At 30.5% G+C, this 12,526-nt stretch overlaps 1 protein-coding gene across 2 annotated transcripts; it reads left to right on the top strand.

Moving 5' to 3' along the window:
- The first annotated feature begins 6,881 nt into the window (after positions 1 to 6,881).
- LOC133822545 (uncharacterized) lies at positions 6,882 to 11,982 on the top strand. Of its 2 annotated transcripts, none has more exons than XM_062254915.1 (4): positions 6,882 to 8,710; positions 9,891 to 10,295; positions 10,400 to 10,605; positions 11,311 to 11,982. In XM_062254915.1, the coding sequence occupies exons 1-4, from the start codon at positions 8,260 to 8,262 to the stop codon at positions 11,554 to 11,556; spliced, it is 1,308 nt and encodes a 435-aa protein (XP_062110899.1). In that variant the 5' UTR covers positions 6,882 to 8,259; the 3' UTR covers positions 11,557 to 11,982. The 2 variants fall into 2 exon arrangements, with proteins under 2 accessions (XP_062110899.1, XP_062110898.1); XM_062254914.1 differs by having other exon boundaries at positions 6,884 to 8,710; positions 9,879 to 10,295.
- The last annotated feature ends 544 nt before the right edge of the window (positions 11,983 to 12,526 follow it).

The following is a 12,526-nucleotide window of genomic DNA, read 5'->3' as shown; positions in this document are numbered from 1 at the left end:
GTTATCACTCTCAAACTATGAAATGTTGTAATTAGTTACTGTTGTAAAAAGGTAACTGGCTACAGTAACAAGATAATAAAAATAATAACATCAATTAATTAAATGATTTTAATATTGTGTTTAACTAGTTTGTCTGACTCATAATATTAAATTCTTAAGTTTATCTAACATTTTTATGTCATATTAATTGCTCAATCTCTTTTTCATTAGTAACTTATTTCTTAAGAAATAACTTTGTAATAAATTTTCTACTAAAAGCTTATGCCTATATATATGTGTATTATATGAATTGAATGAAGGTGGAGTTGAACACAATCCCGGGAAATGAAAGCCCAATATTTTTTTGCATACAAATTCATTTATAAAATCCATTATTTTTCTCAAGTATTTTTTTTTGTCATTTGAGGAAATGTAGTACAGAGTTGCTCCTCATACAAAGTTATTTCGTATGTATTAGACTTCAAATTCAATTGTGTGTCTACGTTGTAAAATATGATTTGGTGATAGAGAAATTTTCCTCAAGAATAATAACAAATTATAGAATTTGGCAGAAAAAATAATTTGTGGTATAATTATACATTTGGGCCATATTTTTAAACTTATGTGATGTAAAGATGGATTAATTAGTAGAAATATGACATTAAAAAAAGTTTAAGAAAATGGATAAAACAAGTGGGAAAAATAACAAAATAAAATGTTTGAATTTTCATTTTCTTGGAGAAAAACATGTAATTTAAAAAAAAATAAAAAATAAAAATGATGGAAAAAGAAAAAAAAAACTTCATTGATTAAATTAAAAGTTTAAACTGAATATAAAAATATTTTGAATGTGTTCAAACAAAAAATAAATATAACAATAAATAAACTACCATTCAACATATTACAACTTAAATAAGTCGCTAACTTATAACTAGAGTTTATTTTCTAAAACTTCTATTTACATGGAAAAGAAAAAGCCACATATTTGAAAATATTAAAAAAAAAGCTATAGCAACAATAACAAATTAGAAATCCATATAAATAAACAAATGGAAAAAAAAAGTCATAGGTCAGGAGATGTAAATTCTCCAATTTTAATTGTGTCTAATTAAAGTATAGACGGTAACGGGTGAAAATAAAATTTAAAAGAACTAATTAAATGTTAAAAAAAAGTATGGAGGTAAAAGGTGTTGCTAAGAGCACTCTCATTGGGTGCTCTACTCTATTCTTTAAAATATCTTATCAAAACACACATTTTTCTATTTTATCTATAAGTTTTACATTATATCATATATCAGATTCTCTATATATTTATTTACATCATTTAAATATTATATCTTTAAACATATTTTATTACTTAAAGTAAAATAAAATAATTAAAAAATAAAAAAAATAATAAATATATACTAAATAGAGAGAGAAAAGTTATAAAAAAATATTAAAATATTATATAAAGGATATGTAAATGTAGATATGTATAAATGATATGTAAATGTATATATTATATAAAGGATATGTAAATGTTATATAAATGATTAATTGGAGTTTGTGCATAGTTATTATAAATATATGTATAAAGAAGCTGATGGAATATGTTTTTATGAGTTTTAGCTAAATATTATAAAGAAAGTGTAGTATAAAATATATCACAAAATCATACATTTTTATAATTTACCTCAAAACTTTTACATTATACCATACATCTGCTTCTTTACATTATTTATATATTATATTTTTAAAAATATTTTATTTATTTTAAGAAATAAAATAATTAAAATAATAGTATCACACTCATATATATACAAAAGTTTATAAAAAAATAATAAAATATTTATAGCTTGATGAATAGTATTTCACTACATATACAGAAATACTATTCATTTAGGTAAAAAAATATAATTTTACATCATCCAATGAAAGGCTACTTAACTATTTTTTCTCTATATTATAAAGAATAACACATTTTAGCTCATCCAATGTGAGTGCTCTAAGGAAGATATATACTAAGACTCTTCACTCCAAAATTGATTAAAAAAAGTGAGATAAACTTATTAAAATGATCTACAACCTGCCAACTTTACTAAAATAGAATCATAATAATAAAGTCACAATCAGTACATTGAAAAAAAATTAGACGTTTGTTCTATCATAAACCACATTAGATAAAAATAAGGGTTTATACATTTTTAAACTTTGTGTTTTGCCTCATTATTTACTTGGACCCTGTGTTTTGTCTCATTACCTATTTGGACCATGTGTTTTGCCTCATTACCTATTTGGACCCTATGTTTTGACAAATTATTTTTTGGACCCTGTGTTTTGTAAAATTGTTCAAATAGACCCCTAAACCTGATTTTGATTAACAAAAAATTGAATATAACAACACAGTTCTTAGGCAGAATGACTGCATTTTTGTTCTGAATTGTTAGTTTGATGAATTATTTGTGATTTTAGTTCAAAAACTTTGATCAAAATCGGGTTTAAGGGTCTATTTGAACTATTTTAGAAAACATAGGGTCAAAAAAGTAATTTTTTAAAACAAAGGGTCCAAACAGGTAATGAGCTAAAACACAAGGTCTAAAAAGACATAAACCCTAAAAATAATTATGCATACAATATGGTGAGAAGCTAAGCCTAAACTATTAAAATCTCAAATATACTATTAAAAAACAAATATATTTAATGTATAATGTTATAGTCTTAGAGAATATAACCGAAACAACTAAAAGTAATAAATGTCAAATAATGATAATAATAAATATGTATTAATATTGTAAGGGGAAACTCAAGCTGAGTAAACTGTACCTTCTGTCCATCTCTGGTTCCCCAAGCACAGGAATGAAGACAATCTGGTGTAAACTCTCAGTACCCAAGCATAGATTCATACTTTGGCAGGCTTTTCATCAGAAGCTCCTTACCAGAGACTTACTGCATCACTGCAATATCCCTGTTCACACTCAGTACTGCCCGGTTTGTGAGTCAGATATGGAGAGCCATGCTCACCTTTTCTTTGACTGTTTGTTTTCTAGAAAAGTTCTTCAAGCGGTTACTAAGTTGCTGGGAGATCTAATTTGGCCTGGGAACTTCCAGAATTGGTGTTGCTGGCTGAATGAACCCAGGAATGATGCCTTATCTCGGGTAGTTTCAGCTACCTTGCCTGCTTCAGTGTATTTCATTTGGATAAACAGAAACAAATGCTGGTTGGAGAATTGCTGTTTTTTGTGTGGCCTATATTGATGTTCTTATTAGAGATTCGGTTAAAGCTAGAGTCCATAACCCTAGTCTTAGATTTAAAAATCTGAACTTGAGGGAGAAATTGATGTTACATTTTTTCTCTAGCATATAATTGAGGGGGAGTTATCTACTCCGACCTTTGTTTGTATTTGTTGGTTGATCAATATAATATTCCTTTTCTTGATAAAAAAAAAATATGTATTCATATTTATAAATAAAAATATTTAATTCTCATATAATTTATGACTATTTTTTAGAAAAATAGTGCATTTTTGACAATTTGAAAAATAAGAATAAAAAATGAAAAAAAAAATGACATTTTTGAGACTAAAAACATAAAAATTAGTATTTTTGTAACTTCAAAGCCCACGGAATACAATTAGGCCCATATGACCCAATAAATGTCAATGTTCCAATTCGCAACATGTGTCGCACACAAATGCAAATGGGAAGTTTACATAAATATGGGAAAAATATATATAGTTTCTAAATTTATGGAAAAAAAATTATACAAAATATGGTAAGTTTTGAAAAAAAAAAATTTAAAATATGGTAATTTCATAAAATATAAAAAATAAATTACTCTTTTGTGCATATTGAAATTAAACTGGATTAGCTAGGTGATATATGTGCTGCTATTCGAACCAGAGTGATTTTCAAGATTGTTTCACATAACATAATCATGGCTTTTTAGCCAAACTATTCGTTACAACAAATTTCTCTATCTCTCTCTCTCTCTATATATATATATATAGAGAGAGATAGATAGAGAGAGGTACGTACGTACGTGTAGATGGCGTCTTCGAATTTGCCGTGCGCGGGGTGTAAGCTGCTGCGGCGGAAGTGCCAGCCGGAGTGCATGTTTGCGCTGTACTTCCCGCCGGAGCAACCACAGAAATTTGCAAACGTGCACAAAGTGTTCGGAGGAAGCAACGTCGCCAAGCTTCTGAACGAACTGGCGTTGAGCCAGTGTGAGGACGTCGTGAATTCTCTTGCGTGCGTAGTCGACATGCGACTCCGCAACCCCGTCTACGGCTGCGTGGGCGTGATCACCCTCCTCCAACATCAGCTCCGGTAGCTCCAGATGGACCTCAGCTCCACCAAATCCGAGCTCTCTAAGTACCAGAACCTCAGCCTCATCGCTCACACTAGTCCTTATATGAATATATATACACGTCTTCTTTTTCTTTTTCTTCTCATTTCTTTATTCTTTTTCTTCTGTCTATTTTTTTTTTTCTTCAAATCTTGTTTTATTATTCTTCTTCTTCTTCATATCTTATTTTGTACTTCATATTTAATTTTTCTGTGTTTTTTTTCCTTCCAAATCTATTTAAGTAACCAGGTACCATGACACCTGATTCATTTTATTTTTTAGACCTAGCTGTAACCAGTTACAATAACGATTTATTTAGATTCTTTTGTTTATATTTGATTTTGTTTTCACACCTGACTAAGTATCCATGTACCATGACAATTAGTTTTTTTTTTTTTAGATTTGATTTTTTTTTTCAAACCTCGCTGTAACCGGTTACGATTATGATCAGTTTAGATTTTTTGTTTGAATCTTATTTTTTTCCAAGTCTAGCTAAGTAACTGGCTACCATCGCAACTGTCTCTGTTTTTTTCATTTTTTTTTTCAGATCTAGTTATAACCAGTTACCTTCACGATCAATTTAGTTTATTTTTTTCATATAATTTTTTTTCTTCCAAATCTCACTAAGTGTCTGGTTACAATTCAGTTGATATTTTGATAATGATACATTACTTAAAAAAAGAAAAATGATTTTTATAGTTGTAACCAATTACTACAACACCACTTAAATAATAAAAATGATTTTTATAGTTGTAACCAGTTACCACACATCACTAAAAAAAATAGACAGTGGCATACGACTATTATCACAAAAAAAAAAAATTAAAATTATTTTGATAGTGGTAATCGGTTACTGTGGATAAAATATTAATTGAAGAAGATAAAAAATGGAAAAAAAGAAGAAGAAATGAGAATTATGTAAAAAAAATATTTTATAAAAAATAAATGATAAAAATTAACACAAATATATTAAAATTATAAAAATAATATCAAAATATATGAAAAATAAGTGCTGAAAAAAGTATAAAAAATAAAATATAGTGTACAAATATATGAAAAAAATACTCTCATAAAAATGTAAACAAAAAAATATGCTATAAAAAACTTAAAAAAAAACTGCCATATATTTTAAAATTTATAAAAAAATCCCGTATCTATATATATATATAAAGGAGAGCTTCAAGGATATTACGTGACACTCTAAAATCTCTTCAAATCACTCTTTCTATTTTCTCATTTAATCTAATTTTTTTATTCATTTTCTATTTTCTAAAATATCTTAACAATTGAAAATATCAATATATATACATATTAATTTGATTAAAAATTTATTTAGTTAAATATCTTAACTACTTATTTATTGAAAAATACTAAAAAATTATATATATTTATATAATTTACTTTTTATAAATAATTTTTAACCTTTTGAATAAATATATGATCCTAAGATTAATTTTTAAAAATAAACAATCAAAATGAGTAATCGGCCAAAATATAGTATTCAAATAATAGATTTATCTATTTCTATTTTAATATTTTGACAAAACTGAGGTCTACAAGTTAATTTGTAAAAATAAAAATTCTAATAGGTGATCGACTAAAATACAAAGTTCAAAATAGTGTGAACCCTTATAGAAAACAAAAATTATATAAATATATAATTTAATTTTCATAAGAAGTTTGAACATTTTAAATAAATACATGGTCCAAAGGTTCATTTTAAAAAATATAGGGTCAAAACGGGTAATGAGCAAAAATACAGTGTTCAAATAATCAATCTATTAATTCCAATTTTTATTCTTTTGACAAAACACGAGATCAAAAAATTAATTTTTAAAAATAAAGATTTCAAACAGGTAATTGGCCAAAATTATGATCAAAATATCTCCACGTGTTTATATAAAGAACATGTTGTATGAGTATGATCAAAATGAATCAACACCTCACAATCTCTTAAAAAATATTTTATAATATATATATTTTAATAATTACAAAAGCCTATACTCTCTCGGCGAGTTATATTTTCTAGTTTAGTATAATATGCAAATTCATTTCTCTGCGCTTGGGCCCATTAAGTAAGCTCCCCTCTCCACTCTCTTACTCTTGCGCGTGTGCACACATGTGCCTAGTACAAGAGTGCATTCCACTTTCAATCTCGCTCACGATTAAGATTTAAATGAAAATGCCCATTTGCCAATAGTAGTGAAGAATTTCGCTAAAGTAAATATAATAATTAAATTTTTTTACCGCGAATGTCCTATAATAATTAAAAGAAATGTATCTTAATTTATTTTTTATTTTTTTATACATAATGTTGAATTAGTGGATAGTCCAATAATTATGTTACAAAGGTACCATCAAGTCCGCGACATAGGTAGCAAGTACACCTCACCTAGAATTAGTAATACGGAAACCCAGGCATTAAGGAAATGCAAGAAGGGCAAATATGTAATTTCATATGGTAAAACGAACCAAATGAAATCAAAACTCACTTTTGCGCGGTCTTATATTTTATGCGTGTTTTCTTCTGACAATATTCTCTGTGGTACGACAGACTATGCTTTCTCTCTCTCTTTCTCTCTCCTCACTGATACAGCTGCTCTGCTGCAATGCAATGCCAATGCCAATGACTGTTCTCTCTCTCTCTCTCATCGCATTGACCCGCGCGCTTCTTCCATTTACGAGAAAACTCCAAAACCCAACACCGTTCTTAACTCTCTCTCATTTCAAATCTATTAACTTTATTAAAGTATTAAAACTAATCAATGCTAATCTCAAAGCTTAGCTTCCATGGAGAAAACAATAACTAAAATACTTTTTTTTGTTTATTGGGAAAGTTGCGAACTCAAAAGAAAGTGAAAATTAATTGTTTTTTCTCTTCTTTTTTTTTATCTTAAATGGGTTGTCACATTTATGGCGTTTTCATTTTTCCCAAACAATTCCCAGGTTTTCTTCTTTTAACTTTCTTCCACTCTAGTTTATCCGGACGTTTTAAACAGTGACTCTTTTAGGGTTTCTCTCTCTCTCTCTCTCTCTATACAATCTACTGTTTGTAAATTATTACTACCTTCTTCTTCTTTTACAAGTTTTGGTTTTTGGGTTTGTGGGATTTCTTCATTTTGTGATCTCAGAGTGATTCTGGAGCACATTGTTTGGTATTGGTTTTGGGTTCGAAAGTTTTCCAGAGTTTCTCTCAGATTCATGGATTTTCACGCATTTTTAGTCTGGGCATAGTAACTTGAAGAATTTTTTTTAGCTGTGAAAGAGCATTAATCAACAAAATTTGGTCTTAAAAAAAACTTGAATCATTTGGTGCACTTTTATTGAGCTTTCAAGTGAAAAAGAAAATCAGCGAATCTGCTCATGCTTTCTAACACATTGCAACTTTACCAAGCGTTTGCTTGAGAAAAATGACCTTGATGAGCTGCCAGTTCAGTTAAAGTTTCTTAGTGCCTCTGTTTTTTCTTCTCTGGAACTTGTTAAAATTCTGGGTTTTATTTTTTCACTCCAAAGTTGCAATCTTTTCTGTATTTTGTCTTTCAGTGGATTTTGTCTGAAGTTTATTTGGATTTTCGTTCTGTTCAGTCTTCAGATCACTGATTTTCTTTAATGGGATTTGGACGCTTCTGGTAAGATCTGCATGGATTTTTATTTATCAGATTTTTGCTCAAAACAAGTTCAAGAAACTTGAGTATTTCACACATCTTCTTGAAAAAAATTCTGGGGTCGTTTTTGCTTGCATTTGGGTTCAGAACATTTGCACCGAAAAAATCTTATTGGCTTTATTATCTGATCTGGACGAAAAAGGTGGTACTTTTTTGATTGATTATTGTTTATTGTCTACATAGTTAGCTTTTTGGTTCTGTCATGATCCAGGGGTGTGAACTGGGACTTAAAATAATCTGATTGTAGAGCTTTTCAACTAGTATTACTTCACGGAGAAATAGCTGAATATGGACTTCTTCAGGGTTAAGAAATTCAGGAAAGCCCACAAACCAGTTGTGGAAAGTGATTTAGAGGACAAGCCCGTGCCTCAGCCAGAAGAGCTAAAGAAGGAGAATGGAGGAGGAGATGAACTTTCAACTAAGACAAATGATACTGATCCAACTGCTGAAGTTGAAGCTGAGGATGATGATGACGATTTCATCACAAATGAGGTGAAAAGAAGATTAAAAGAACTGAGAAGGAATAGTTTTATGGTTTTGATTCCTGAAGAAGAGTCATGTGCTGAAGAGGAGGATGGTGAAGAGGAAGAGGAGGAAGGTGAGACAAGCTCTTGCGAGTGGAGAGATGTTGAAGCAGAAGGTCGACAATGGTGGGGTGGATTTGATGCTTTGTATGACAAGTACTGTGAAAGGATGTTGTTCTTTGATCGTATGAGCACCCAACAGCTCAAAGAAAATGGTAAACATCTATTATTATGAAGATGAAGTGATTGCTTTTTTTCTAGGATCTCACTCTTATTTCAAATCTGAATATTCATATTTACTAAAATCACCATTTTGTAACTTGAAATCAAATCTTAATGCTATTCACTTTGTTAAAATGAGTATGCTTATGGAGGCCTTTGAGCTTTATTCTAAGTGTGGGAATACTTTGATCGTATGAGCACCCAACAGCTCAAAGAAAATGGTAAACATCTATTATTATGAAGATGAAGTGATTGCTTTTTTTCTAGGATCTCACTCTTATTTCAAATCTGAATATTCATATTTACTAAAATCACCATTTTGTAACTTGAAATCAAATCTTAATGCTATTCACTTTGTTAAAATGAGTATGCTTATGGAGGCCTTTGAGCTTTATTCTAAGTGTGGGAATACTGTGAGAACTAAGTTGTGCTTGTTTCTATATTTTAAGGGAGCTTAGCTGATAGCTGATATGGATTTGCTATTTTTTTAAACATGTGTGGTTTAAAGTGGGTTTGCTATTGTCATTTTTTCATCATTGATCTTTTGGATTCTTCAGTATGTTTAATTTTGTTAAGCTGATAATGCATTTATTTCAGTAACAAGATTGGTACTACTTTTAAGAACATTGAGGTTCATCTTCTGCTAGAAAGTAGAAACTTGTCTTTTCCCAAACAGAATATGAACTGCCAGTTGTAACAAGATGGGTGTACTTTTTATGTACTTTCTCTCTCACCCTTCATTGGTAGTTGAGCATTGTAGTGTTGAACCTGCTAAGTGTACAAAGCTTAGAAGAACATTATGCCATAATATTTGTTGTGTTATCATTCGGGACAGGGTTGTTCCCTAGCATGCTGTTTATACAATTCTAATCTCACAAGTGGAGAAGCACATCTTTTTGAATTTATCTGACTTATTTCAATGTCCATGCAGAGTTTAGAACTCATAAATAATAATTAGGAAAATTGTTGTCTTATTTACCCAACATGTGAGGTTAAGTTTATCCTATGATTGTTACCTACAAACTCAGTTATGATTTATGTAGTGGAGTCCTGGATAAAATTGATTAATATTATTATTCAGAATTATTGAGTATTTTGTTTAGTTCTCTAGTATTTTTAACAGTAAATTTTCTAATAGATTTTGTGAATGCTCATTGTAAGGCTGTCATACAGGCCCGCAAACCCCCACCACCCCATCACCAAGATCTGCATCTAAAAAGCTAACATCTCCTCTCCGCTGCCTCTCTTTGAAAAAGATTGAAGAACCTGATGATGAAACTGAGCATCTTCAGCAATTGCAGCATGACCCTTACCAGGATATTGAAACAGCATATGTAGCTCAGATTTGCTTGACTTGGGAGGCACTTCACTGCCAATACTCCCAAATGTGTCAGAAAATTGTGTTCCAACCTGAAAATTCCACCTGCTACAACCATAGTGCTCAACAGTTTCAACAGTTCCAGGTTTTATTACAAAGGTATATAGAGAATGAGCCTTTCGAGCAGGGTTTGAGGGCAGAAATTTATGCTCGCGCAAGGAAGTTTCTTCCTAAATTGGTACAGGTCCCTAATGTGAAAGGTAAGATACATCTAGATAAATCCACAATAGTTTTTTATCATAGTGGGAGCTAAGTTTATTTATTTGTTGAGACTTTTTTATTTTTTGTTAATGAATCTGTTCAGCTTCGGATCAAAAAGAGATAGAGGGAGAAGAGTCACCGATAACTGTTCTTGCCACTGATCTTATCAAGGTTATGGAGTCTTCAATTCTTACCTTCCACCTTTTCCTTAAGATGGATAAGAAAAAATCAAGTGGGTCTCTTAATCTCTTTGGAAATCAGAACCATAATGCAATCCCACTTCACCAGATTCAATCATCTCTTGAGAAGGTATGTTAAAAAGTTAAAAAGACAAATATTCTCAAAATTTTAGCGAGGAAATTACTAATTTCATGAGAAATACAACCAACTGCAATAACTTATGTGCAAAATAATGTAGCTGTGAAATTTGAAGCTCCTACATGCATGTCTGTATGAGAAAATGGGATAGTATGACCAATAAAGATACAGGATAAGATATTTAGGATTGCTCTAGTTTATTAAAAATTCTTATTAAGTGTAGTGTTATTAGGCATTTTGGAGTTGCACATGCACCTGTGGATTGAATGGTGAAAATCCAGATTGTTTGATGTTGTAATATCCTTAAGGCTTGAGCGGCAATATAAAATGGACTCTGATTATTAAGATGGGAGAACTGAGCTATCTGGATCATTTTTAAATGTTGCAAGTTATGGTTTATTCTTGTTTCTCTAATTGGCATTCATTATTCTCCATAAGCATTATATAAAAAGTGAGTGGCAGTGGCATCAGTGACGTGGTTGGTAAAGCATATATTCACTGAGGTCAGGGCTTAAGTTAGTGGCATAACTTTAAGATATTGTATCAGCTTGTGTAGAGTTTGCTAATATCACTAGAACATAGATGGGATTTTATGTACTAGAATTAGTGTAGATGGATGACAACATTTATTGCATTTGTTTTTATTAAGCGAGTGTTTCATGTTGGGACCCTGCTCTTTGTCTTTCTGGGTTGCAGAAAGAGATGAAGTTCAAGGAACTGCGCAAGAAAAGAAAAGGTTGGAAAAAGAGGTCATGGCCATTGATACCAGAAGATGTTCAGCTGTTATTCAGCCTAATTGATGTCAAGGTTGTGTCAAGGGTCCTCAGAATGGTGAAGATTACCAACGAGCAGCTAGTTTGGTGCGAGGAGAAGATGAAGAAACTCGATCTGGTGGATGGTAAGTTGCGAAGAGACCCTTCCCCAATCCTTTTCCCCTGTTAATATGCATTAAAAAATCCAAAGACCAGAGCTAGAAACTTTTGGGATAGCTGCAATCTAAGAACCTTGTCCTGCCATATTTTTCATTTTCGGATGCCAATCTTCAGTGCTTGGGAATGTCAAATCTCTTGCATTGCATGATAGTTTTGTCTATGCTCCTGTAGAACCAATACCCACCCCATTAAACTAGGTTACTTTAGTTAGAGCCATCATTTTGCTATGTTAAACAGGAGATTATAACTGGCTACCATTACCTAAGACTAAGGAGAAGGGCTTAACTGTGGTTTTCCCATCTGATGCTGCACTTTTTTAAAAAGCAATTTGTATTAAAAACTATATTGTATGTCATGCTATTTATCATTGGTGTAGCATACAATAGTTGTGGATATTTATGTAGTTATTTCATGTTCAATCTTTTTCTTTTAAATATCATATTAATCATAGGGAAGTTTTAAGTGGTGGTTGATACGACATAGTATAGAAATTTTAAAAAATTTATTCTTCATATATTAATGAGTGATCTCACTACTATGTGTTTCAATTCAACTGCTTTGTTTTTTTAATACATATATTCTTTATTAGAAAAAAGCAATAATGTCAAACATGGTATCTTCTTATTTTGATTAAACCAATCTCATAAATATCTATTAAAATCCAAAGCCAACAAAAACTCTGAAATTAATGCAACTTTTGCTTTTACTTTTCATTTGTCTGTTTTTATGATGGCATTCAAGGTCAGAAATTTTAGGTGAATATCATGATTGCCATGTTGCATGTTACAACCAAAACTTTGGATGCAAGGTGTTGTAGTGCCAAAGTAGATAGAGGTAGAGAAATGCATATTCTTTTTTGACCCCTTTTTGTTTGTTTGTTGAAGAATACACCCTTTTTAACTTTGGTGGTTGATTTATCTAAAAATATAGTACAAGTATCTAAAGGGTTGAAAATATATAGTTTCAAAAATACATTTATA

Source organism: Humulus lupulus, chromosome 3 (genome assembly GCF_963169125.1).
Source record: "Humulus lupulus chromosome 3, drHumLupu1.1, whole genome shotgun sequence".
Lineage (NCBI taxonomy): Eukaryota > Viridiplantae > Streptophyta > Magnoliopsida > Rosales > Cannabaceae > Humulus > Humulus lupulus.
This window is presented reverse-complemented; position numbering and strand designations above follow the sequence as displayed.